The sequence below is a fragment of the Podarcis liolepis genome (genome assembly GCF_965112155.1).
Source record: "Podarcis liolepis genome assembly, chromosome: 6".
In the NCBI taxonomy this organism is placed as follows: Eukaryota; Metazoa; Chordata; class Lepidosauria; order Squamata; family Lacertidae; genus Podarcis; species Podarcis liolepis.
In genome coordinates, this window is record NC_139559.1 from 76,351,631 (window position 1) to 76,379,520 (window position 27,890).

Consider the following 27,890-nt stretch of genomic DNA (forward strand, 5'->3'; position numbering starts at 1 on the left):
CAAGGGCCCACATCGTGACCATTTGTTTCCAATTTAGAATTCAAACTAGTAGAGCATCCAGACAGCTTGCCAAGTTTCTAAATATAGTCATTTAGGTAACTAAATCTTCATTTGGCTGTGCACAATTACATAGTTTCCCACTGCAGAAGATAATCAAGCCATTTAAGCAACTTTCTTCAGCTTCCAAATCAAGGAATTCCCTCTAGATACCTTGCTGTATCGTGTTACAATGGAATTGTCCTTGACTGGAAATCTAGAATATGGAATACACATTACTCATTTCTTCAGAGAGAAAAAGTCAAGCAAATTCGCAAAACTTTTGTCTTCTAGCCCCTCAGTTATTGTGAAGATGAGCGTTTATATATACAGCTCAACGAAGCTGCACTCAGGACATGAGTATTAATGTGAAAAGAACAACAACAGTTGCTTATAAGAAGAAAGTAAGTTAGCTGTAGTCAAGAGAGGAAGTAAACAGAACAAACTGTTTCCCCTTTTAAATCAACATTGGCTACTCTAATAATAAACAACAGCTGATAACTTGATGTATCCTTATGTATCTAGGATTAGAATGGATAATTGCAAAACAAAAACAAAAACCCCACAATGGGCTCAGGTCCTGTTTGCAACTGAATGTAGACAGAGAAGGTAAGAACAACTGAGGCTCAAGACTGCTCCCCATTATTTATCTTGGAATTCCCCTATTTTTCTTTACTAGCTTCTAAGACAAGATTGAAGTAAAAATAGAGCACATCGGCATACACCCCAAATTACTACCATTTCAGAAGAAACTACCAGCCCAGGTTACTTGAAAGCTGATTGGTGAAGTCTTTAAAAAAAATGCATATATAGTAGACCAGTTAACACCAAAGATTAAGATACGCATACACTTAAAACAGTTGTCGCTTTTTACCTATGGGCCCCTGCACAGAAAATAATACATGTAAGCAGATTATTTGTTTACGCTGTTCATGGAAAAGAGGCTTAAAATATATCGGTTAAGTTCCATGTGGAAAAGTTCACAGCCAAAAGGCCGCTCAATAAACTGGTAGAGAAAAGCAGTGCACACACTTTATTGTGCAGCCCTACATTTATTTTTCCTGCAATTCTGATAATACAGAGATACAGACTCTGCAAGTGTCAAAACAAGAAAAAAATATTGAAGCTTTGTTTGCTAAGACATGATAGGTGGCAGGTAACTCATTCTTTTTCATGGAGCAGACCAGCTGAAATTAATCAATATTACTATGTTGTTCATTCATTTCAATGGGTCAAATAATTTGATTCTATGCCAGGGGTCGGCAACCTAAGGCCCATGAGCCACAAGCAGCCCACAGGGGTCGTTTAACCAGCCCATGAGAAACCCCTGAACCGAGCCATCCGCTGCACTAAACTGGCGCAGCGCGTTCCGGGCACAGGAAATCACATCTGCACAGACGCTGGAAATTGTGTCTACGCAGACAGTCATGGGCACATGCGGGATCGGGCCCATGGAGGGATCTCCGCTGGAGTGAACCGACCCAGGCAAGGTAAACCCTGCCGAACCCTGTTCTATGCTTTGCTGTGCATATTAAAGGACTGGATCCCTGCCGATCTTCCATGCTTCTACATAAAACTAACAGAAGTCTTCAGCACTACTGTTTTGACTCAGGGGGAGGCTGTCTCCATGCAGTACTGCAGAAGGGTTTCTTCCAGAGTAAGGTCACTGCTCAGTGCCTCTCACAACTCACCCAAAAGCCCCAGGATAAACATGTCTACAGTTCCCAGTACATGCAAGGGGAACTGGCTAGAAAAACTAGAGCAACAGGATTTCCCCTTGCTTTCCAAAGGTGGCCAGTGGTGCCTACCCACAAATGAAAACGAAGATAGTAGAGGAAAATGCTGAGGTTTCTTTGATGTTTGCACCACATGCTGACGGAAGCACAGAAAAAACAACACAGCTTGCCTCTTCAGCAATACAAAGCAGCTGCAGTGGATGCAGCAAAGCAATTCTGGATGCGAGTATATTTACACCTTTACATACAGATAAGCTTTACAGCCTTAAAAGAAAATAAGGGAGCACTCAAATTTTAATTCAGAGGTTTTTCGAGCACCCTTCCCCATAGCAACCATAATGGAAGAAATGTGAGCCACAGCACCAGTCCTCAGTGTAACACAGTTAAGGGGTTCCTCCATTCAATGAATATTGATCAAGACAGTCCATCTCTGCCTTGCTTTCTTTGCAAAGCATGCTATGCTACTTGCAAGCTTGTGTTTGCTTGTGCTGAATGACAAACATGGCTCAGCTTTTGCCGCAACAGGGGGATAAAAAAACCATGTTGCCCATGAATCTGTAGTAAGGAGTAACCAATTCAGATGGAAAAGAAAAAATGTGATTTTAGCTACGTGGATCAAGGATGGCTATTCTTCCAGGACAACAATATTTGCATATTCGATTTCTCCTACAGTACGGGAACTACTTTTAACTAAAAATATAATTGGGAAATGAAAAAAACAAAACAAAACACCAAAACAGTTTAAAAGGTAATAGAAGTTTGAAGGGAAATGGAACTTGTAAAATAGAGCTTACCTCAATTGCTTTGCATAATTCTGTTCAATCTCTATCCTTTCTTTAACGAATTTTGCATATTTTTCCAGGAAGTCAATGCCCCACTGTGTGTGCTTGTCTAAATTGTCGAACTGATCCTGTAAAACACAAGCCAGGGAAAAAATCTAAATTGAACAAGATGACACACACACACACACATTGTTTTCAGATACTACGTTCTGTCTTCTACACATTTAGTGAATTGAAAATATAAACATAATCACACAAAGAAAACAGATACTAGGATACAGTACTTCAATACAGAAGGTGCTTTTTTTGTTTTTAGAAAGACACAATCATAAGAGCAGTCCTGCTGAATGAAACTGGCAGTCTATCTAGTTCAGCATCTTTTGAAAACGAGGTCCAGCTGGGGTCAGGGGTCAAGATTTAAGGAGCTGAACTGCGGAGCTTGCAGTATGTATTTGAATCCCAGGTTCTGCTACTCTTTTGCTGCTGACTTACCTCCCCTGTTCCCGGAAAAGCCATATTCTTTCCACCCCCTTGCTAGTGACTAAATTCTCATCTCTAGTTCAGCAACCCAATGTCCATCCTACATAGTGAGTCACTAGAGGTTTCTATTACCAAGTGTATCTATTTATTTTATTCTATTTATTGATCGATTTTCTATACTGCCCTTCATCCAAGGATCATAGGGCAGTTTACAAAATAAAAACACAAAAATATGTAACTTACTTAGAAACAAAAACAACCCCTCCCCAACACAGTTTTAAAGGCCATAGATTGTTTAATTAGCCAAAGGCCTGGGATAAGAGGAGTGTTTTTGCCTGGCACCTAAAGATACATAACAAAGGCACCAGGCGGGCCTCTCTGGGGTGAGCATTCCACAAGTGAGGAGCCACCACAGAAAAGGCCTCTTCTCATGTTGCTACCCTCTGGGCCTCTCATGAAGGAGGCACATGAAGAAGGGCCTCAGATGATGATTGCAGGGTCCAGGTCTGTTTATATGGGGAGAGGTGGTCCTTGAGGTATTGTGGTCCCGAGCCGTTTGTGGCTTTATAGGGGAGCAGGTGGCATTTTAACCAGGCCCAGAAACTAATTGGCAGTCAGTGCAGGATGGGCATTATATGCTCAAACCTTCTCACCCCTGTGAGCAACCTGGCTGCTGAATTCTCTCACACAGCACTTACATATCTATATATTACATAGAATTACCACAGATTATAGTACATATTTGAAATCTACTCTAGGATTCAGATAGCTGAGCATGAAGGAAGCTTCTATTGTGGTGTTCCCCAAACTTGGGTTTCAAGCTGTTTACGGACAATTCCCATCACCCCTGATCACTGGTGTTGCTAGCTAGGGATGATGGGAGTTGTAGTCCAAAAAACAAACAAACAGCTGGAGACCCAAGTTTGGGAAACACTGCTGTAGTGCTTTCTGAGCTCAGACGAAGTCCCTAATGGATTCTCTCCTTAGTAATGGCGGTGGAGTTCACTTTGGCAGATAACTCCTTCTTACCCGTGTCCCTCCCACTTTAGAAAAAACACCCAGGCCCTACAGTTGTGGCAGAGATGTGGCTGTTGCCTCCCTCAAACTCTACTTATGCTTATCTCCTGGCCTCAATGTGCCCCAATATATACGCCACAGTGTGGTGAACCTGAGTGGGCTCAACAGAGAGAAGCAAACCGTACACATGAAGTAAATAAACCAAGGCTCTGCAGCTATTGTTTGGGCCACAGAGAAGAGGAAGATGAGACAAAGGGAAACCTCAATGCTTCAGTGCACAAAGACTACACTTGAACTGTTCATGATTGCCAAGAGGCTTAGTTCTAAAAGCATGCCCATAATTGAAACTTGCGCTTCAGGCTGATTTCATTTTTATTAGTTTGCCTTGTTTAAGACGACTGCTTCAACTGCAACTTTAGCTTTAATGTTCAACAAACCTAGTAATTAACTGTTTGATATTCAAAACATGTGCATGGTCTCAGACTGCCATTAAAGCCATTTTACATTACATGCAATATATTTGAGAATATATATATAACACCTGAAGATTAGATGATACATAAAAATTAATGGCAATGCTAGATGGTAAAGCGATATGAGGCAGCAAATGGAAGCCAAAACTCAACCTTAAAAAGAATGAAGGCTATCAGGTTTCTATTATTATCCTCTCAGTTATATCCAGCATACTGGGTAAATATGGCCATATATTGCATCCCAACCACATTATAATTCATCTACTTCTTCATTGCAACCCAACAAAACAGTGGATCCTTAAAGACCAGCTTGGCCACTGTAGTGCTTTACTCTTCAATAATATTAAGCATTTCTAGCTTGAAGAGGTTAATAATCCAGGAACCTTGTTCTCTGCAAACGATGAAGCATTTTGGGGGTGGGGGAAGAACAACCATAGAGCATCTCCATAAATCCATCGCCTCAACCACACAGAGACGTGATACATCTGCACCACACAATTTGCCGTAAGTGAAAACCTAGCTTGAAATATGGCCATATTTTTGCTAGAGCACCACCCATTCTTGGACAACAGCCTTGTCTGTACTGTGTGATACGGTACTAGCACATCACTATGGATCTTAAACCACGAGTCCAAGTATGCGCTGGGAAGTAGGCAAGGCAACGTTTGGGTGGGGGAAGGTGTAATGTCGCATGTACAGCTTTGAAATAACTATCTCATCCATTCATCATAATGCATTTCATTAAGTTAATAGTTACTAGAATCTGGCTATTCTCCATTTTGTTCTGCTTTATCCATTTGCTTTGACTATTTCACCCTTGCACTGAAACTCCAATAAGGTGCTCTGGAACTGAACCAACAGTCAGAGACATTAGAACAAGCTTCCTGCCGTGAACACAAGAACAATGCTTTTGCTGTCCTAGTTTGGACTTCTTAGTTCACTGTTCTGACACACTGCCAGGTCTGTGGAAAACTAGTCAAGTGCCATTTTTAAAAACATTGCTAGATTTCCTCACAAACAGAACTCAAGCAAATTGGGGGGAGGCAATGTAAGCAAACTGGATCCCAAAGCACAACTTGATGAAGACAAATTTGATTAATGGAGTAAAATCTCATACCTTGTCACTCTCAGAATTCAGGAGAATTCTCATCTCATGACTTTGCCTCTGAATACCAGTTGTTGGGGGACAACAGGAGAAGGCTATTTCCCTCAAGTCCTGTTTTGGAGCTCTCCAGAGGCAACTTGTTAGCCACTGTGAGAAAGGATGCTGGCCCAGATAGCTGTTTGGTCTGATCCAGCACTGCTCCTCTTACATTATTTTTGTTAGAAGTTGAAGTCACCAGGCTGACTTGGCAGCAAAGCAAAGATCAATCTACACTGCACCATGCCCAGGGTAACTATTGTGATAATATTATCACAAGATGAAATATATATAGCGGCTTTGTCATTTGTTAGGGTTCACTTCCTACTCTCAGAACTGGGGTTCAGTTTTATCCCCAAACAGATTCCATGTTCCCCTGTGATTAGAGATATTAGACCAGGAGCATCTCACCTGTGGTCTTCTAGATGCTGCCTCACTACAGCTCCCATTAACCTTGATCATTGGCCATGCAGCTGGGGCTGATGGGAGTTGAAGTCCAGCAGCATCTTGAGGACCACAGGTTGGCCACCACCAGATTAGACTGGGTATACACATATTAGAGTTGAGACACTGGAGATAGAAAACATATCTCAGAATTCCTACAGCCAAACACAGCATTCATTACCATTGAGCAGAAGAAGGTGGTATCTTATCACACAGTTTTCTACTGTGTAGGAAATAAGCATGGCAAAGTAGAAGTAGAATATACCCATTATCAATATTACAACCCCAAACTGAAATAGAATATAAAAGCAAAGTCAACAGGGATTGGCATATTTTGCAACTGCAAGTGCAGAGTATTGCTTTAATGAATGTAGGAAGACTAGAGGATCTCAAACTATCCGAGGGAACCACAGCGCCATCCTATATGAAAATTGAATATTAAGAGCTTCCCTGTGGGTTTCAAAAGGAAGTACTATAAGTGAAAGGCTTGTAGTTTTTGTTTTTCTTAACCAGGATGTAGGAGTTCAGCCTGTGCTGAACAATGCTGCATTTTCCCTTTATGCTGGTGGTGATCTTTGTCTATAGCTACCCAGGTGGCATCTGTAGTACAAAGCAGTTTCCACCAACATCATCTGGTGCACCAACTGCACCCTATTATGAATAAGGATGATCTTGCTGCCACGATTCATGTTCTTGTAAGTCAATGTAAGGTTGCTATGATGTATAATATGTAGTGCTGCCTTCAAAAAGGATCTCAACCTTCACTTGATACAAAAAATAATAATGCAGCAAGGTAATGAACAGGGACCAAGTATAAGCATCGTATTACAATAATATAAAAATATATGCAGTGGTAACCTGTTTGTACACATCCCTAAGATGGTGGTTAGGCCAAGGTGCACACAATATATGTATTTACCACTCTCCATAGAACCTAATAATGAAGCTGAACCCAAGACAGTTAGGAACTCAAGCTTGGATATTTTATTTCTGGAAGAATTTCTCATTGGATTTATCTAATTCTAACTCTTATCCAACTAGGTCTATCTAACCCACTAGGCCTGATCCTTTTAATCTTTTCCATTGTGTACCTCAGTTGTCACAGGTAAAAGAAAGGACTTCTAAAGAATGACAGGGATATGTACACCTGCAGAGTATTTATGATCCTGGATGGCTGATAACCTTTGCAGGTGTGGCTTTTGGCCCCCTTTTTAGGTCGCCCCCAATATTAATCCTCAAGGAATTTAAGACTTAAAAGACAATCATGTTCCTTGGGGAACTAAGTTAAATAAGCACAGAAGAAGTGGTCTATTCACCTGCAATACATTCTGAGTGCTGGAACAAACAGCAATGGGCAATTGACTAACTGACAACACATAGTGACTGAAGTATCTGTTTTCCAAGAATCTTAAATCAGCACGAGGCATGTGAAGGGTGCCTTTGATGAGTACCAAAGAGAGGATTTGTGGGGAGAGAGAGAGAGAGAGAGAGAGAGAGAGAGAGAGAGAGAAAATTGTGGAAAATATTGCTATGGTTAATTATACTTGTCTGCTATTGCCACAGTTAGAGCATAGCACCTCCCCAGCTAATACAACACTTATTCTTAACAATAAAACTATAAATTGTATGACTTGTTAATTAATGTTGCATTTATTATTATTAAGTCACTTGGGCTATGATGATGAGCCCTAGCAGATATTTAACTTCAGCTTTCAAGCAGAATGAAGCTCAACGCTTCCATACCAGAAGAGAGAGTCATAGTCTACTAAGGCCTATAATGAATCGCAGAGGAGCATTCAAAAGGAAGTACTTTAACTGAGAATTTACATTTCTGCAGCTGTTTAATGGTTTTTGGAAAGGACACGCTTAAGAGTCACTGTTCCACAATTTAGACTATTTGAAAATGTACACATGGAACTAATATGCACAGTCCCTTTATGGCTCACTTGTTGTCATAGGAAGTAACTATGTTGAAAGCGTTCCAAAATACCAACATCTACCCATCCAAAAAGACTCTCCTTTCAGGAGAGACTAAGAACAGAATACAGCGTCACCACCAAAAACGGTATTCCTATTATCATAAGTTAGTACACTTAGTCATGTGTCCCACTACATGTCATTGGCAGAAAGATGTCCACCTTAACGACACCAAATATAACCATTAAGTTATATCAGCACTCCACACAGGGAGGCCACTCTTGCCTTATGTAGCTCCATCTTCATTCAAAAACGTCTATACGAAATACCCCGTGCTTAAGTTTTCCAGAAAAGAAAAACATTTTAGTTTTGCAAATCACTTTTTTATCATTGTGTTTTTCTTGAAGCTTAGATCTGCATAGGTTACATGGATGCTTCAGAAAACGTGCTCCTGTTCAAGATGACCAATCCAGAAAGTGTGCAGTAGCCCAAGTACTGACTTCTTAAATATCTAAGATAGGTTTTTAGATCTATCCTGTTCCTTGACTTCAATAAAATATTCAAAGTGTGGTAATTAAAGGCCCTGACACCTTCTTCCTTAGTGGCCTTTAAATTCACATATAACTATATATACAATATATGTTGGGAAGTGTTTGTGCTCTCTGTGTCTGGGTGACTGTCAGGGTATCATCACCAAACTCAGCATAGGGATTTCCGAGGCATGGGTGGTGGACTTCAATGTCATATGGACGCCAGGCACCATGCTGAATCAATATTTTGGAGTGAAATGTCACTTTGGCATGACTTCACCTGTTTTCTGGCATAGGTTCAGCTGCCAAATTTGGCATGAACTGAGATGGGGAGTGCCAGGTGCCATTCTGAATCAAGATGGTAGACCGAACATTACCTGTGTGTAACTTGACCTGATTCTTGACATTACTACTACTTTTGTTATTTATTCAATTTATTATACCGCCCTTCATCACGAAATCTCAGGGTGGTTCACAGAATAAAATACAAGATAAAAACACATTATCTGACAGGTCAAAATCCACAAATTATATTATCATTTTAAAAATCACAACTTTGAGACTTCTAAGCACTGGGCACTCAGTCCCTGCTAGTATTCAATATTTGTCAAAACTTTTCTAATTGTACAATCGTTCTGTACCATACCCGCTCTCATGAGTCAAATCCTACTTTTCTAGATCTAAGACACAACAAATGCAACCTCGCTGCCAGATTCTCTCTCTTTCCTTGTACACTAAGTGCTTGAAATATCCAGAAGTCACTAGTGTAAACAACTGCATTATGTAGGCTTCTCAAAGTTCAGGTAGTTATATGTTTAAGCGGACTCCCTCCAGGTCTGCCTGTTTAAACTTGCACTCTCTAAAAAGCCCAATGGTAAGTCATTGTCAAGCACTTATGTAAAACCTTCTATTATGGAAAGCCAGCTGAATTCACATTTTGTTTTCTTCCGAAATCTGCTGACTGACCCCCAATGACACCACCTCTGTTACAGAATATCTGAACCACAGCCTTGCCAGCTGAAAACCAGGTCAGCTACACAGAGTTCTGGTCCTAAAGTTGTCTGGTAGGGAAAAAATATTTTTTTCTGAGAAACTGTGATGATCATTGTGTTGTAATTTTACACATTACGTTGAAGTGAGTGAGATCTGTAAACTCCTTCCAAAATGTCATCTTTGGAAAGAAGTCCTAAATCAGGAATGGCTTCTTATGCTGTTTGCTCATAGTTTCTCAGTTCATTATTCACAATTTTCCTTCATGTTGTTCAGAGGATAGCTATCGCTACGGAAAATTACGCAAGTTATATTGTTTAGTGGTAAAACTCCTGGAGTCAGCTTTCCCCTCCTGCCACGCTGAACAATATAACTTACTCTGAGAAATCATATCTCAATAAAAAAAGGTGCCACAATACAACAATTACTCGGTCAGAAACTTGTTAAATGATCCATATCAGCGCTGCAACTGCTGACAACTAAGGTCTACATCTCGCATAACAGAGTTTGTTTTGAGACAAAGTTAATGGTGGCTTGGATTTATTCTCAAAAGTGATTAGTTCTTAGCACTTGTTCAGATATTACCTGGCTCTCCAAGATGAAAAGTGTGCATCTTGTTTTGTGCTCCCTCCATGGGGGGGGGGGGGAGAAAGTAACACGTTCAAACAAACAGAGGGTGCCTGTATTTAAACAAAACACAGAACCTTCCAGCTGACCTGTAACTTTCTTTCCAGAATGAGTCAGAGAAGGGATTATAAAGGACCACTGAGGTCCACTCTCAATTTTACCTCCAGGCAGAATATGGGGGGGGGGTCGGGTCAGTATTTTGAAGGTGCCTTTAACATCTTAGCCACAATGTGGTGAAAACTGAAAATCATCATTGCCCTTAATGCGTACTGAGAAATTCATAACCTATTTACACATGCTAATATTCTTAATACCAATGTCAAGAGTGAAGAGAAAACACCCTTTGAATCACCTGTGGGAATTACAGCACTTACAATAGAGTTTAAGTAGTAGATAGGTAGCCGTGTTGGTCTGCCATAGTCAAAATAAAAAATTCCTTCCAGTAGCACCTTAAAGACCAACTAAGTTAGTTCTTGGTATGAGCTTTCGTGTGCATGCACGGTATCTGAAGAAGTGTGCATGCACACGAAAGCTCATACCAAGAACTAACTTAGTTGGTCTTTAAGGTGCTACTGGAAGGAATTTTTTATTTTGAATAGAGTTTAAGAATCTGTTATGTCAATTTTAATGTTGTTTTTTTCTCCCTAAGTGGCAAAGAAGCTTTACTAGCAGGGAATAAGAGCAAATACACCAATTCCTGAGCGGTCTGAAAGTTAAAAAGAAAAAGTGAGCAACAAAATCATTTAAAAAAAAAAATTGCAAAAATGCTGACGTAAACTCTGCTAAAAGGATAAGGGCTGCAAATGGTCAAAATATCACATTCATCATTGTACTAAGAAAAGCTGCTATGTTTGTAAATCCCAGTCAAGCATTTAATACAATCTTCGGTTCAAGGAATTACAAGTGCCGCTTCCACACTAGCAGAGCTCCACTTCTTCTCTTTCCTCCAGCAAAAAGAAATATTAAAAAATTGGCAGAGTTATTTCAGTGTTTCTTTTCTCCTCCCGAAGTAGGCTTGAGTTCTGCTTTACTGGGCAGAGGTGTTGTTCTCTGTGCCACAGTTAGCACTGCTGCACTTACAGCACATAAAAGAGAAAGAAGAAAATTGGCAGAGGCATATTGGATAATCTTTCGTAATATAGTGCCCTATGCAAGGCCAAAATTTGGCGCCCCCCCAAATGCATCTTCTTAATTACAGTGGTACCTCGGGTTACATACACTTCAGGTTACATACGCTTCAGGTTACAGACTCCGCTAACCCAAAAATAGTGCTTCAGGTTAAGAACAATTTCAGGTTAAGAATGGACCTCCGGAACGAATTAAGTACCGTATTTTTCGCCCTATAGGACGCACCATCCCATAAGGCGCACCTAGTTTTTTGGGGGGGAAATAAAGGGGGGGAAATTATTTTTCCCCCAGGCGCGGGGCTGGGGCGGGGGAAGCCCGAGCTTCCCCCGACTCCAGCCCCCAAACAGGCAGCTCTCTGCAAGCCGTGGGAGCCCAGAACTGGCTCCCGCTGCTTGCTGAGAGGTCCGCAAAGCCTGGACGCGCTGAGCTCAGCTCATGCAGGCTTCAGCATGCAGGCAACTCTCCGCAAGCAGCGGGAGCCCAGCGCTGGGCTCCTGCTGCTTGCGGAGAGGTGTGCGAAGCCTGGAGAGCATGAGGGGTCGGTGCGCACCGACCCCTCTCGCTCTCCAGGCTTCAGCAAAAGCCTGCATTCGCCCCATAGGACGCACACACATTTCCCCTTCATTGTTGGAGGGGGAAAAGTGCGTCCTATAGGGTGAAAAATATGGTACTTAACCCGAGGTACCACTGTAAGGATCTTCTCAATTTTGCACCCCCCTCGGCTCAGCACCCTGAGTGGGAGAACTACTACCCTCCTGGCCCTAAATCAGCTGTTTCTGTACCAGCTGCTAAGCAGTTTGAGTTGGGGAGATTTAACCCCTGCAGTTCAGTTGTTTGGGAAGAAGCTGAGCAATGGCAAAGTGGGAACACACACACAGCCTGACCAAGGAGTAAGTTTCAGTGGGTGTGGAAGGCTTTGCCAAGCTTGCATGCTTTTCTGTTCCTCCCTCTCTCTCACCCCACTGCTTGGTTGGGGAAGCTAGAAGAGATTCTGATTTGCATTTCCAGCAAGCTAAGGGGAATCTGTCAGAGCAGCTCTGGACATGTTAATTGTTCTGTCCGCACCAATAGCCCTAGTAATGCAAAGGTATTTCCCCAAGTATGACTCTGCTTATGCTGAGTCATTGGCAATGCTGCAGCCCTTCTCCCTCCCCTGCCCACACACCCCAACAACATCCCTCCATCTCACCCACAAAATTTTGCACAGCCCTAACCAGCATTCCTATATTTAGCAGTTTCCTTTCCAACAGCTGGTGCCTTCGCAAACACTCTTCCCCCGTTGCTCCGCTTTGCTTGCAAACTTACTAGGGATATTTCTGGCATTTCTACTTTTTGAACAATTACGTTTCCAAAATATCTTGCAGACTTCCTTGTCTGCAGCAGAAGTTGCAGGAGAATAGAAGTCGAAGCACCCAAGTTTAGCAACGGGGACAAGGAAGCCAGGGCAGTAACCACACCACCTCTTACAAACCCCAGCTTTCCAACAGGAACAAGCTCAGCAACATAAATTAAAACCAAAAGCAAACTGTGACCAAAATGATTGGGGAAATTGACGCAACCAAGGAAAATTAAAATGTTTGGGGGCTTTTTTGCTGAGAGAAAAAAAAAGGATGAGTAAGGAAAGGCATAACAGATTTATTTATAACATTATGCATGTTGTGAAGAAAGCTGATAACAGGGTACCATTTGATGTAACTGAATGGTAGGATATTCAAGACAGATTAAAAAGAAGCGCTTTCTTTACATACAGCACGTATAAGATGGAGCGATGGCTGCAAGTTTAGATGCCTTTAAAAGGGAATCAATATAAATTCATGGAGAATAAGGCTACTGAAGTGCTACATTCAGGATCAGAGGTAATATTTCACTGAACACAAGTGGCTGGGAGACCACAAAGGGACAGGGCATTGCCCTAATGTGCTGCTTGAGGACTTTCCATAGCCAATTGATTGTGAACTCTGAGAACAGGATGAAGAACTAGTCTATGGGTAGGCAAACTAAGGCCCGGGGGCCGGATCCGGCCCAACTGCCTTTTAAATCCGGCCCACGGACGGTCTGGGAATCAGCGTTTTTTACATGAGCAGAATGTGCCCTTTTATTTAAAATGCATCTCTGGGTTATTTGTGGGGCCTGCCTGGTGTTTTTACATGAGCAGAAGGTGTGCTTTTATTTAAAATGCACCTCTGGGTTATTTGTGGGGCATAGGAATTCGTTCATTCCCCCCCCCTCAAATATAGTCCGGCCCCCCACAAGGTCTGAGGGACACTGGACCGGCCCCCCTGCTGAAAAAGTTTGCTGACCCCTGACAGTCTAATCCAGCAGAGCTTTTCTTACATCCTCTTTTTTCTTTAAAGAACCCTATCTGCACTTTTATTCCCCACATCAAAGTAGCTGACAGCAGCATTTCTTAATTAGAACTGCATCACTGAGGATGAAGCCCCGTTAAGCAAAGAAAAGTAAATAACAACTGAAGGAAAAGTAAATGACAATCTGTACTGTATGATGTAACATTCTCTTTAGCTACTGTCATACTACTCAGAAGCAAAGTTCTGTCCTTAATACAGCCTTGTATGATCACCTTGCATTTTTTTCATAACACTGGTTGTTATGAAAAAGGCTTTATCGTATATGCTTTATATGCATCTAAAGACATACCCACATAGGGCAGTCAAGCAAGCGTATTGATTTACTAACTTTTTCACAGCAAGGACAGTCTGTTGTAGAAATCAGAACAATGTGTTAAGCATATTTAGTAGACAATGAAAAGACTAACCCACGTTGGCAGCTGTCAAATTCTGAATTGTTTGTTGAACAAGATTTTCCAGGGTTTAGGTGAAACTGAAATAAATTACTAAAGCTAGTCATCTATATTTCATATAGCTTCCATTCATGAAACTATCCATTGGTAGGTGTCATGGAGCACAGAATTATATAAGACAGTCTGGAAGATGTGTCCAAAACTTTACCAACCTACTGGTATATTATATATCTGGACAGAAAAGGGATTTTTGAGGGGTGGATCTTAGCAAGTGGCTCACTTGAAGGAATTGTTATTTGGTCCATCTGGGTTCCATTCATATTACAGTGGTACCTCAGGTTAAGAACTTAATTCGTTCTGGAGGTCTGTTCTTAACCTGAGGTACCACTTTATCTAATGGGACCTCCCGCTGCTGCTGCACCGCTGGCGCACAATTTCTGTTCTCATCCTGAAGCAAAGTTCTTAACCAGAGGTACTATTTCTGGGTTAGCGGAGTCTGTAACCTGAAGCGCCTGTAACCTGAGGTAGTACTTTATATACAATCCTAATTTGGAGCAAACATAACTGAAAAATTTAGCATCACTCACTATTCCATGACACTTTCCAAGAGAGATAAACTCACAGCACCATCTTAGGTATGTCTACTCAGAAGTCAGTTCCACTGAGTTAAGCAGTGTAAGCCGAACCATGTCTACTCAGAAGTAAGACCTACAGAATTCAATGGAGCCTACTCACGGGTAAATGGATTAGTATTGCAGCCTTAAAGGTAAAGGTACCCCTGACCATTAGGTCCAGTCGCGGACGACTCTGGCGTTGCGGTGCTCATCTCGCTCTATAGGCCAAGGAAGCTGGCGTTTGTCCACAGACAGCTTCTGGGTCATGTGACCAGAATGACTAAGCTGCTTCTGGCGAACCAGAGCAGTGCACAGAAACGCCGTTTACCTTCCCGCCAGAGCGGTACCTGTTTATCTACTTGCACTTTGACAAGCTTTAGAAATGCTAGGTGGGCAGGAGCAGGGACCGAGCAATGGGAGCTCACCCCGTCGTGGGGATTCGAACCGCCGACCTTCTGATCAATTTGACATCATGACTGCAAGTGCCTACATAAATATTAGAGGCATCCCCACGTTATTGTGAAATAATGACCCCCCCCCCTCAAAAAAAAGAGACTTACAAAGCAATCCAGAAGTGTTAAACTCATTTTTATCCCAGCGGTTAGGGACAGGGTGGGTCACTTTAACAGCTGCAATGGTATTAGTCACGTTAATGGTGTTCTATCCTCCCTGGGCCACAAAGTTAAGTAAGTGCCTTATATTTCTTAGTCTCTGGGACTAAATACAGCAATACATCTTCCACATTCCTTAGTCTGCTCATTTTAAAGCATTTAGTAAGCCTTAAGAAAAGAAAAAGTTGCAAGTTTGCTCTCCCAACTCCACTTGAGCATGGTCTCTTAACTTAAAAAAAATAAAGCTCTTTAGAATGGATGTGGGTGGGAACCTCATTTTTCCATCCTAAAAAAGCAATGGCTTTATATGCAATGCATATAACAGTGTGGTGTGTTGTAGACTTGAATGTGTGAGAGTTTGAATCTACTTAGTTTCACATCCCACTGGGTGGCCTTATCTGAGCCTTACCCAGATAGATGTTGCAAACCATTTCATGCCTGAAGTTCTAGGCACACAAGCAGAATATTACTACATTATACTGGCCTGCCTGGCGATGCTCCCATCATAATCTATAGGTGGAGTGAGGAGTACAATAGGCAGGGCATGTGTGTGTGTGTGTGTGTGTGTGTGCGCGCGCGCGCATGCACGTACACACACTAACCAAGCTACCATGTGGTGCAACCAGGCAATACCATTTCTCCATATTGGCCTAAATGACTCCAGCTGTTGCTGTTTTCACCCCAGTGCTGCTGAAGTTGCTTAATATATCAGGAGTAGAACAGAGCAGACATGTAGCCCAACTCCCCCGTGTCTTATATCAGGCTTTGAAACTTGTAACCCACCAAGCTAGTCAATCACTGCAGTCAACGTATGCCAGCCTCCTAAGGTCACAAAAGCATTATTATCATTATGGCTGCTCATGTAATATTGCGAAAAGTTATACCAATCAAGCATGTATTTTATAGCCAGATGTCTTAGCTGGCTTCTTTAGCTGTAGTCCTACCCATCTCTTTCCCAACCAGTCTCACCCACAAGCACATGGTAGGCTAGCAGGCTTCTGACCCATCTTAGATCCCCCACTCCACCCCAATTTGGACATCAATAGCTATGTCAAACACGGGTGACATGTGGTTTCATTAATACAGTGGTGCCTCGCAAGACGAAAAGAATCCGTTCTGTGATTCTCTTCGTCTAGCGGTTTTTTTGTCTTGCGAAGCAAGCCCATTGACGGATTAGCGCTATTAGCGGCTTATCAGCTTATCGGATCAGCTGATAAGCGGCTTAGCGGCTTAGAAAAGGGGGGGGGGAAACCCGCAGGAACTCGCAAGAGATTTTCGTCTTGTGAAGCAAGCACCTCCAAAACGGAAAACTCTTTCGTCTAGCGAGTTTTCCGTCTTGCGAGGCATTCGTCTTGTGGGGCACCACTGTAGTCCCAAGGATCTCTTTCTTTATCCATTCTTCAAAAAAGCAAAGTGGGAAAATACTGCTACCAAAATCAACATCCACCCAGAGACTATAAACAGCTCCTTAAAATATAAGTTAAGATTATGCTTTGGGCTAGAAACAGAAACATGACATTATCTTCCTTACCTGTCCCCTATCCAACTGGAGTGCTAAGGTGCAATCATTCACTCCTATCCATAATTTAAGGAGATTTCCTTAAACTACAACAAATTAATAATAATCACATTAATATATAAAACAGTATCATTAAAACAGATACCAGGTACAGAACTAAAAACTGGCCAACTGTTGAACAGGGTACCTGACCAGGAGTACATAGAGACCAGGGCTATGCTTCCTTAAATTTAACTTGGTGCTATATCTTGAAACCTGGTGGACACAATTGATACAGGGTTAATTTCCCATCCAACAGATTTCAGTAATACGTGGGAGAGCACAGACTTCTAATGCTCACAGTTAACTATCAGTTTTTCCATTTTATCTAAATGTGTTAAGACTTTCCTGGTTCATCTGCCTATCTTTGGCAGCCCATCTTAACATTGTTTTGGAAGATGTCTACAAGTTTGACAGAGAAGGAAGTCGTACGTTAATCCACGCTGAGCAAATTTGTATCGATCATGTATTTTGAACACCAGATCCATTTCTTAATGTGGAGCTAAGTCAGCATACATAACGCTTGAACCAGAAGTTCCGTTTAATATTTAATCAACTGCTGTGATATTAACTATGCTGCTACCAATTAAACCCAACAACAACAACTGTAGGATGAGTTGCTTACATTTAACGTATTTGTACAATTGATTAAAACAGGCTTAAGCTTGTCGAACACAGACGGTGTTCTAGTCAAAGATTTATTAATAGCACAATGTAAAACTCTGTAGACTCAAACAGAGCTACATACACACACACAAATACACGTGTGCTTCCCATTTTCATACATTTGTCCCCAAGGCATAGAGAGGATTTCCCTGGCTCATAGAACAGACTAAAGGAGCCTACAAGCACAGATGCTGTGTGTGCTCATTGCAGGCAATGTGTCCATTTTTGAATGTGGTCTTTAAGCGCACAGTGACAAATAAACTCAAACCCTTGAAATGCATGCCCTGAAATTACCGGTGCTGGCAGGACCATCTTAGGATAGGCTTTGCTTTGCCGGGGACACATTTACACCTCCAGTGAAAGGACTCCCAAGACCGATATTCTCTTCCTCTTACTTACGTTGCCCTCTCCCACTGAGCAGCAGACAGCTGTATATTGTAGTTGTAGCTGCTGATCTCCTTGCCTTTTCTGCTCATTAATGTGGGTGCAATCAGCATGCAACACTGTGCTCAACTACTAGTGATAGAACTTCCCAGGATTGTGGAACTAGCTATCACCCTAAATTGCGGTTTCTGCAGCTATTGCAATGATGTAGACTCTGCTGCTGGCTGAACAGCCCTGTTACTACATTATGCCAGCATCAGAACAGGGTAGCAGCTGCCAAGAGTACAAAGACCGTAGAGTTAGTCTTATTACTTATGTAATAGTTAATGCTATAAATATGTTCGAGAGTGCTTTATATATCTATAATTTAGTTATCAATGGCCTCCTCTATTAGCAGTTGGCAATTTGCCTCACAATGGTGGAAACATGCAAATCCATTAGAGTTTGAATGGAGCATTCACGAAGCATTATTTGTTGCGCCCAAACCTCTGCCACATTCCCTCTCTCTTCAGCAAATATCAGATAAGCATAAGTGTTAAAGAGCAAATACTATGTACCAGAAAATAAACCAGTTTATTGAAACAGACGATATTTTCAATGGCTGATGTTTTACAATGTGTCTTTTACGAGAGTATCATACAAAGGAAGTGTTTGATTTGTAGAACAAGAATACCCAGTGTGATTTCACAGCATACAAAACAAGAGCAAGTAAGCAGTGTTTGAGAGCAGAGATCCAGGGGTCTGAAGTCTTTCATATGTTGGACTCGAACTCCCATCAGTCCCAATCAGCATAGCCAACAGTCAGAGAGATGGATTTGCAATCAAATAACATCTGGAGGACTGCAGATTCCACACCCGTTTCAGAGTTATGGAAAATCTATGCATTTGACAAAACGTCTTTCATTTACCAAACTTTTTATTTTATTTTAATGAGGTACCATTTTGGTGTTTGGAAATGTGAGGAGCCCTGTGCCTAATACTGTTGTTTGACAGCCTTCATTTCATCAAGGATCACCCAGCTGCTGCTGAACAACACTTATTATAGACGGAACTACAGCTACAAAGATCAGCCAAGATTCTGTACTTTGGGGGACCAATTGCACTGGGCAATAAAAGTCAGCACATTTAATTATACCCTTCTGTTCCCACCCCCTCCTTTTCAAGATTTTATAGAGCTGGAAAAAATGACAATTGCCCGAAAGGATGAGTACACAAACTTTCTGCCAAGGCACCAAACAGAGCTCACTAATAAACAGCATGTGACGCTGCAAAAATCTGGTGCCATTCAAAGGTTTTGGATTACAGTGGTGCCCCGCAAGACGAATGCCTCGCAAGACGGAAAACCTGCTAGACGAAAGGGTTTTCCATTTTTCAATGCGCTTCGCAGGACGAATTTCCCTATGGGCTTGCTTCGCAAGACGAAAATGTCTTGCGAGTCCTGAGATTTTTTTTCGCTCCCCCCCCCTTTTCTAAGCCGCTAAGCCTTTAATAGCCTTTTAGCAGCTAAGCCACTAAGCCTTTAATAGCCACTAAACCGCTAATAGCGCTAATCCGCTAAGCCGCTAATAGGGTTGCTTCGCAAGACGAAAAAACCGCTAGATGAAGATACTCGCGTAACGGATTCATTTCATCTTGCGAGGCACTACTGCATAATTCCCATTAGCTCCAGCCAGTGTGAACAGCATGGGCTATATATGCCTGCAGCTTAAACTTATGCATACTGCAGAGCTCAGAAGGGGGAAACTTTGGTGACTGAAACTGGATACAGGGTACTATGCACTAAAAGACAGCATTCCGTACAAACATTAAGAGAACACTGCAAACTCCAAACCACTTCAAGTGTACTGTCAGACACGAGTCCCCAACAGCATCTGCCTACGTCTGTGGACAGAAGGACAAAGCGCAAGTAACCAGGCTATCTCCCATGTCTCCCTCTCTCTGAAGTGTATGCTGTCTTCACTAAACTGCAGTGGTGGAACAATGCTTTCTCACTGGGATGGATAGCTCTGCTGAGATTAATCTCAGAGTCATGGGTTCTAGAGCCTCGTGGTCCCTTCCAATTCTACAATTCTATGATTCTAACAGCTAGTACCAATGTCTCCCACAGAGATGGTGCAAAGGTAAACATGAACGGTGCAGAAGGGGAGGGGAGGGGAAGCTGATGGACACGAAACCTCACAAGCAGGTAATGTGCACGCACTCTATTCCAACCACTGCTACTGCTGGCCACATACTCACAACTGCAGAATCAAAGCCTGGAAACATGGAACTGAACAGACACGGTGTTTCATTGCACACTAAAGAAGGAGGGATAAAGTCTCTCCACAGCCACCAATGGCCACATTCTCCCAGGGGAAAGAGGTTGGAGGCTGCTTACCTCAAAGTGGGTGAAGCCGAAGCTCACATCCCATTCTCACACACAGAAACTTGGTTCGCCTTTAGTTGACACAAAGCTCAGAAATACTAAGCAGACCGTGGAGGAAGAGAACCCTGTCCTTGTCCCCGGTCAACTTCCTTGCTGTGCAATGCTGAAAGGGCTAGCGCTGCGCAGCATGGAAATGCAACAAGGTCCCACTGTCTAACCCACTGTTTTTATCTCCAGTTAGCTGATCCATGCCACAACAAAGTTCTAAAAGGGACCTGCATAGCCTGGATAGCTCAGCTGGCTAGAGCATGGTGCTGATGACACCAAGGTTGCAGGTTCAACCCCAGTATGGGACAACTGCATATTCCCGCATTGCAGGGGACAGAGGGGGGTGGGACTAGATGATCCTCAGGGTCTCTTTCCAACATTACAATTCTATGATCCCATGGACCAGAACAGCCACCTGGGTGCTCAACCTCCATCAAGCTGCTTTGTGCCTACAGGAAATACTCTGTTGCTGTTGCCAGTTTAAGCATTTATAATTTTACTTGATGAACTGGCTTTAATCCCGTAAACCATTCTGCGATTTTAATGGTGCATAAATAAATTGAGTAGTAGCCATTACAACCACCACCTAGGCTCCTCCTTAGACATGAAGGAATTGCTAATTTCCCCCTCTTCCGGATGCAACTTTTCGCAATGCAATGAAAACCGCTCAGGTGGGTTGCCTGGCATTCAGAACTGGCTTTTCAGAGCCAAAGGGCTTGGGTGATCATGGTGGAGGAAGAGTTTGAAAAGCTTCAGTGCACATCCAGAACACTTTGTGTGGCCCTTTGGATCCCAGCCAATACTCACAAATCCTGCTGTCAGAATGTATTATTTGTGTTTCCGCTATGCCATGGTTTCAAGCTTAATTTGATATTAGCCTCCCTCATTCTTTCACCCCCAGCTGTGATGGAATAATTGCACTTCAGTGGTCTCAAATATGCCAGATATTTTGACAGGTAGCTTCTTATCAGAAATATTTTAATTCTTAAGAAGCAGGGGGTTGTTAAGTGTAGACAATCTAACTTTAAAAAAAGAAGCAAAAAATGAAGCTACGTGGTTTTAGTAAAGTAAAAATGGGGGCAGATGGTATTATTTTGAAAAATAATACCATGTCCACTTAGCAAATAGTTCTGGGAACTACTGAGCTAGATAAACTATAATTGAAAAGAAGAGTTTTTACTTCAGCAGATAAGTTAGAACAATTTGGTTGAAAACCACTGGAATATCCCTGTCAATCTGGAATATTTAACTAACGGAGAAAAACAAAAACCCTCAGGATCAGTGATTCACGTTCCCTGGAAACACATGTCCATGGACTCAGACAACTGCTGGAAAAATATTGACTAACAGGGTGAAGTAAAACAAAATTCAGTTGGAACAGCAATTGGCCTAGTAAGTTGCTTCCCCCCCCCCATTACATTTTCATGCCTCAACGAACTTTGCCATTCTAGAGTAAGGTAGCATTACAGTTAGCCAACTCACCTGTGGGCAATAACAATTCCTTCCAGGCAAGTAACTCACCTAACCTGTCACTCAAGCTGCCTCTACGCAGGAAAACTGGTAACATTTCTGTGGGCTTTCTGTTATCTATCCACAGCACTGAAGCAAAGGGAATCGGTTCCATTACGGAACTTGCAGAGGAAAAAGCCCTTATCTAAGAATCAGCTCAAGTCTAAAAGCATCCAGATGAAATAAATAAATAAGAAACACGGCTGAAAAGGTAAAGGCACTCACTCAGGAGCACACACACACACACACACACACACACACACACACACACTTGCATCATAGTCCAGAGTCATAACGTTTTGCAATACGTGGCCGAGAAATCTATCTGCCACAACCACATTCCATTACAGCTTACTACTCTTAAGCACAAGAGAGCATCCAAAAGAAATTAATAGATAGAGTTACAGTTGCTGCATTTTTCTTTTCCAAATACACTGTCGGGGCGGGGGGGGGGGGACGACTAGTAAAATGTAAGTTAAGCTACAAGTCAAAGATGGATTCCTTAGGAGTCTCTTCAGGACCCTTTCAGATGCCCCAGCATGGAGGCAATTTACAAAGGATGCTGTGTCACCTTAAGTCTAGGTTAAGGTCCCTGCCAAATAATGTCTAGGTGCCTTTTCTGCAATGGCATTAATTATTATTTTTCATTTCTACACCTCTTTATATTTTAAAGAAAAAAAATCTCAAAGCGGTTTGCAACACATTGTAACATCAAATAGAACAATACATAATAAAACCAGTTCAGGCTTCAAGGAAAATATTTCAGATCCTTTTTTAAGTGGCATTTTGCTTTCACCCTATTTATTTACCTACTTAATTTATATAGCTACCTCAGAGCAGAATAACTGTAGGAAGCCAGTGTGGTGCAATGGTTAGAGTGTTGGACGAGGTCAGGGTTCAAATACCCACTCAGTCGTGAAGCTTACAGGGTGACCCTGGTCCAGCCACAGCCTCTGAACCTACCTCACAGGGGCGTTATAGGGATTGACTGGGGGGGGTTGAACCATGTACACCTTGGAGAAAAAGGTGGGAATCTACATGCAGTAAATAAGCTGTTCTGCAGACCTGCTTAAGAAAGATGGAGGAACCAGCCAGATGAAGATGTCAGTCCCCAACCTCGCATCCAGAGATCTCCATCTCTGGTCACAATTGGACCCATGCCAGTTGCAAAATGCACCTGGCGCCTGGCTAATTTCTAACACTGCTTGGGAAATCAGTGGGGTTTACTTTTGAGCAGGCGTGCATTTTAATACACTGTAAATGTGTTAAGCCCCTGAGCTAACTCTCAATCATTTGTTTAATTACAAAGCGCAGGGTTCATGTAACAAGTCCGGTTAGCAGAAGCCCTGTGCAAGAACTTTTGCCCCCACTCCTCCCCACACTTGCCCCCCTTCATTGGTTGGGGAAGCCAGGAGAGGAGGTGGGATCATTGTGTCTAGCAAGCTGAAATGCTTGCACTGGTGGAAAGTTGAATTCCTCCCAAAATAAGGTAGTCAAATCGAGGTAATGAATATGCATCATTTGTTGGTACATAAAAAGCAAAAATAAAAACATGGTCATGGGGAGAGGGGAAGCAAGTGTGTACAACACACCAGAGATTAAGCCATTTCAGGGAGTGCCTATAATCTGTGGGGACACACATCTCAAAAGAAGCCTTGAAGCCATTTTCCTGTACTATAAAGCAAAAGAAACAGATTTATAGCTTTCCAAAGGTCAGCTCATAAGTGTATTATTATCATTTTTGGAACTTGCCAGAATCCAATTCTGTATCAAAAGATACAAAAATATCCAAGTATTATGAGCACACAGTGTAAATCCTTACACATGAAGCACTTGTTTTATAAGTAATGTTATGAGGCACAAAGTATAGCCAGAAGAACAAATTCGTAAAGTGCTTTTAAAACAAAAAACAAAAAAAACCCACTAATCTACAATAGATATACAATAGCATATACTATTAGAAATACAGATACAAATTGAAATTTATCAGTTCTCATTGCAATCACACCCTTGTTGTTGTTTAGTCGTTTAGTCGTGTCCTTCATGACCCCATGGACCAGAGCACACCAGGCACTTCTGTCTTCCACTGCCTCCCGCAGTTTGGTCAGACTCATGTTTGTAGCTTCAAGAACACTGTCCAACCATCTCATCCTCTGTCGTCCCCTTCTCCTTGTGCCCTCCATCTTTCCCAACATCAGGGTCTTTTCCAGGGAGTCTTCTCTTCTCATGAGGTGGCCAAAGTATTGGAGCCTCAGCTTCACGATCTGTCCTTCCAGTGAGCACTCAGGGCTAATTTCCTTAAGAATGGATGCGTTAGATCTTCTTGCAGTCCATGCGACTCTCAAGAGTCTCCTCCAGCACCATAATTCAAAAGCATCAATTCTTCGTCAATCAGCCTTCTTCATGGTCCAGCTCTCACTTCCATACATCACTACTGGGAAAACCATGGCTTTAACTATACGGACCTTTGTTGGCAAGGTGATGTCTCTGCTTTTTAAGATGCTGTCTAGGTTTGCCATCGCCTTTCTCCCAAGGAGCAGGCGTCTTTTAATTTCGTGACTGCTGTCACCATCTGCAGTGATCATGGAGCCCAAGAAAGTAAAATCTCTCACTGCCTCCATTTCTTCCCCTTCTATTTGCCAGGAGGCGATGGGCCCAGTGGCCATGATCTTCGTTTTTTTGATGTTGAGCTTCAGACCATATTTTGCGCTCTCCTCTTTCACCCTCAATAAAAGGTTCTTTAGTTGCTCCTCACTTTCTGCCATCAAGGTTGTGTCACCTGCATATCTGAGGTTGTTGATATTTCTTCCGGCAATCTTAATTCCGGCTTGGGATTCATCCAGCCCAGCCTTTCGCATGATGAATTCTGCATATAAGTTAAATAAGCAGGGAGCCTTGCCGTACTCCTTTCCCAAAGTTGTTCCATATCTAGTTCTAACTGTAGCTTCTTGTCCCACATAGAGATTTCACATCCTGGGAAGTTATTTAAAGACAAGCCAGGTTGAAAGCTTGTCTGCCACCACAATTCATGACATGTCTTCCTTTGCCATCAATGTTATCAAAATCTGCAATCCTTCAAATGCCTAATTCATCATTATTTGTGCAAACAGGAGCTAATCCTAATTCTCAGGTGCACAGCGGATTTTTTCTTGTTCATCTCCCATAAAAGTGTTGGAGCAGCGGAAGAGCCCCACGTTGGCCAGGGGGTTGGACTAGATGACCCCCCGTGGCCCATTCCAACTCCACAATTCTACAATTTTCATAGCGGGACTTGAGAAAAGCTATTACTTTTACATACTAGTTCTTGTCTTTACTCTGCTTTAGAGCTCCAATGCTGTCCCAGATACATCCCCATCATAAATTAATGAGACACACCTGCTAATGCAACTGTCTTCAGGGCTAAAGACTAAATGTTACCATGAAATAAATTAGATCAAAGATGACATGTTTTGCCAGAAACCTCAATCTTTGGCCAGTACACAAGGGTTCAGTGGTTAATATGGGTGGAAAGTTTTTACTATAACTCCATTGTGCTGGAACGTGGAAGAAGCAGGCTAGTAAGCCAGGTGGTTCCAAAACTGTCACACGAGGCACAAGTATTTCCAGCTATGGTTGCTTCCAGCTAAGGCCAGTACTCCATATTCTAGTACAGTGGACGCTCAGGTTGCGAACGTGATCCATGCAGGAAGCACATTTGCAACCCGCAGCCTTCGCAACTTCCTGCAGCCAATCGGAAACCGAGCCTTGGTTTCCGAACATTTTGGAAGTCAAACGGACTTCTGGAACGGATTCTGTTCGACTTCCAAGGTACCACTGTACACAAAAGCAGCAGTGGCACTGGCAGCAGGAGAAATCTGCAGTCGGCGGGTGGTATTACAGATGGTAAAAACTCACCTAGCAGATTCAATACTGCTTTCTACTATAAAGGCTTCATTTACCCTGGCCTCTGGTACTTGAGGTACATATCTTCAGGACCCACCCTATTTTTTTGTGATTGCTTAAGTTTTAAAACTGTTTCTAATGATGCATTTTAAATTGTTGTGACCTACCCTGGGACCATAACAGGTGAAGAGTAGGTGATAAATAAAAATAATACAAGTGTAAATAAACGCCCATTTCTACTGGTTGTGCAGAAGAATGCTTTGTTGCATTTGCATAAATATTTTTTCTCTGGTTCCAATTAATACTGCATATGCCGGAATAGTAGTGCTACTTATGATCGTCTTTCAAAGCAACTACAGTGGTACCTCGGGTTAAGTACTTAATTCATTCCGGAGGTCCGTACTTAACCTGAAACTGTTCTTAACCTGAAGCACCACTTTAGCTAATGGGGCCTCCTCCTGCTGCTGCGCCGCCGGAGCACAATTTCTGTTCTCATCCTGAAGCAAAGTTCTTAACCTGAAGCAATATTTCTGGGTTAACGGAGTCTGTAACCTGAAGCGTATGTAACCCGAGGTACCACTGTACTCTATTCCGAACTTAAAAATGGAAAGCGTAATGCTGGTGGTCAGCAAAAGAGGTTTAAAGACTGTCTCAAGGCAAATCTTTAAAAAAATGTAGTATAAACACTGGCAACTGGGAAACACTGGCCTGCGAGCGCTCCAGTTGGAGAACAGCTTGTACCAAAGGTGTCATGGGCTTTGAAGACACTTGAACTCAGGACACAAGGGAGAAAGGTGCTAAGAGGAAGGCATGCTTGGCAAACCCTCACCGTGATCAACTCCCGCCCGGAAACATATGTCCCCACTGTGGAAGGACGTGTGGATCCAGAATTGGCCTCCACAATCACTTACGGATTCATTGTTAAAACCGTGTTTATGGAAGACAATCTTACACGGCTACGAGTGATTGCCAGAGAAGAAGAAGCTGCTGCTACTTGCACTACTGCCCAATAGCAATATATATTGACAGAGAAATGGCACACTTTTTCCTTCAGAAACTGTTACGACTCAGGAGGCATAGAACAAGACAGGACAGGGTTTTAGAAAGGAACATATCAGCAGATCATCTACACAGGTCAAGAGGGTCTGACAACCTGAAACAAATGGCACCAAGTCAACAGGAGGAAGGGTAAGCATTGTGTTTTCAGCAATTTAAAAGACATAGGCTTAGGTTTATTTCATACAGAAAGTCAAGGAATAAATGTAGGCCTAATTTTAAGAAAAAAACCAAGTGTTTTAGAATGCACTGAAAGTTCAGGTTTTTTATTTGTGTCTTCAAAGGATTTTCCAGGTCAGCTTTAAATCCAGAAAAACAAGAAAATGAGAAAACGATAAGAAAACCTGAAAAATCTGGTAAATGACATAGTAAAGAACAAAAGTGTACAGTACATGTTTTGCACTGTTTCTTCTGAATAAAGCCTGCCACTGTGTACTATACTGCAGTCAGGTACACACAAAGACACACAGTAAAAAAGATACCTAGGGCTACTTCAAGTAGCATATAATGGCAGAATCCAGTCAATCAGACTGTAATCAATCAGAAGCAACTCCTATTGAGTTCATTGCAGCTAACTCCCAAACAGGGTTAGGATTGCAGATTTGCTTGCCATATTCTAAATGCTTAAAGGTAAAGGGGCCCCTGATCATTAGGTCCAGTCGTGACCAACTCTGGGGTTGCGGCGCTCATCTCACTTTATGTGGCCAGCATGACTAAGCTGCTTCTGGTGAACCAGAGCAGCGCACGGAAACACCATTTACCTTCCCACCGGAGCGGTAGCTATTTATCTACTTGCACTTTGACGTGCTTTTGAACTGCTAGGTTGGCAGGAGCAGGGACCGAGCAACGGGAGCTCACCCCATCACGGGGATTCGAACTGCCAACCTTCTGATCAGCAAGTCCTAGGCTCTGTGGTTTAACCCACAGCGCCACCCACGTCCCTCTAAATGCTTAGCCTGATTCCTTTACCTATCCCTCAAAAAGAGGGGTTATGAACAGACACATTTCAAGCTTTATTGCTGCTGCCTGCATACATATAAAATATGTATTTTATTTTCAAACCAACAGGTTCGAAAACACTATAACCTGACATGACACCAACAGGCTATAAAATGTTAAGAAGCTTACTCTTGCGACT

The 27,890-nt window shown here is 42.4% G+C and overlaps 2 protein-coding genes across 4 annotated transcripts in view; one reads left to right on the forward strand and one right to left on the reverse strand.

Moving 5' to 3' along the window:
• LOC310710274 (uncharacterized protein) overlaps window positions 1-27,890 on the forward strand; it is a 982,430-nt gene that overhangs the window by 570,804 nt on the left and 383,736 nt on the right. The window lies entirely within an intron of this gene.
• The window catches only part of FNBP1L (formin binding protein 1 like), a 71,593-nt gene that overhangs the window by 41,451 nt on the left and 2,252 nt on the right, over window positions 1-27,890 (reverse strand). For all 3 annotated transcript variants that reach the window (XM_083511144.1, XM_083511143.1, XM_083511146.1), the window contains exon 2: window positions 2,567-2,682. In XM_083511144.1, coding sequence (XP_083367270.1) covers window positions 2,567-2,682 — 116 coding nt within the window. The remainder of the gene's footprint in view (window positions 1-2,566; window positions 2,683-27,890) is intronic.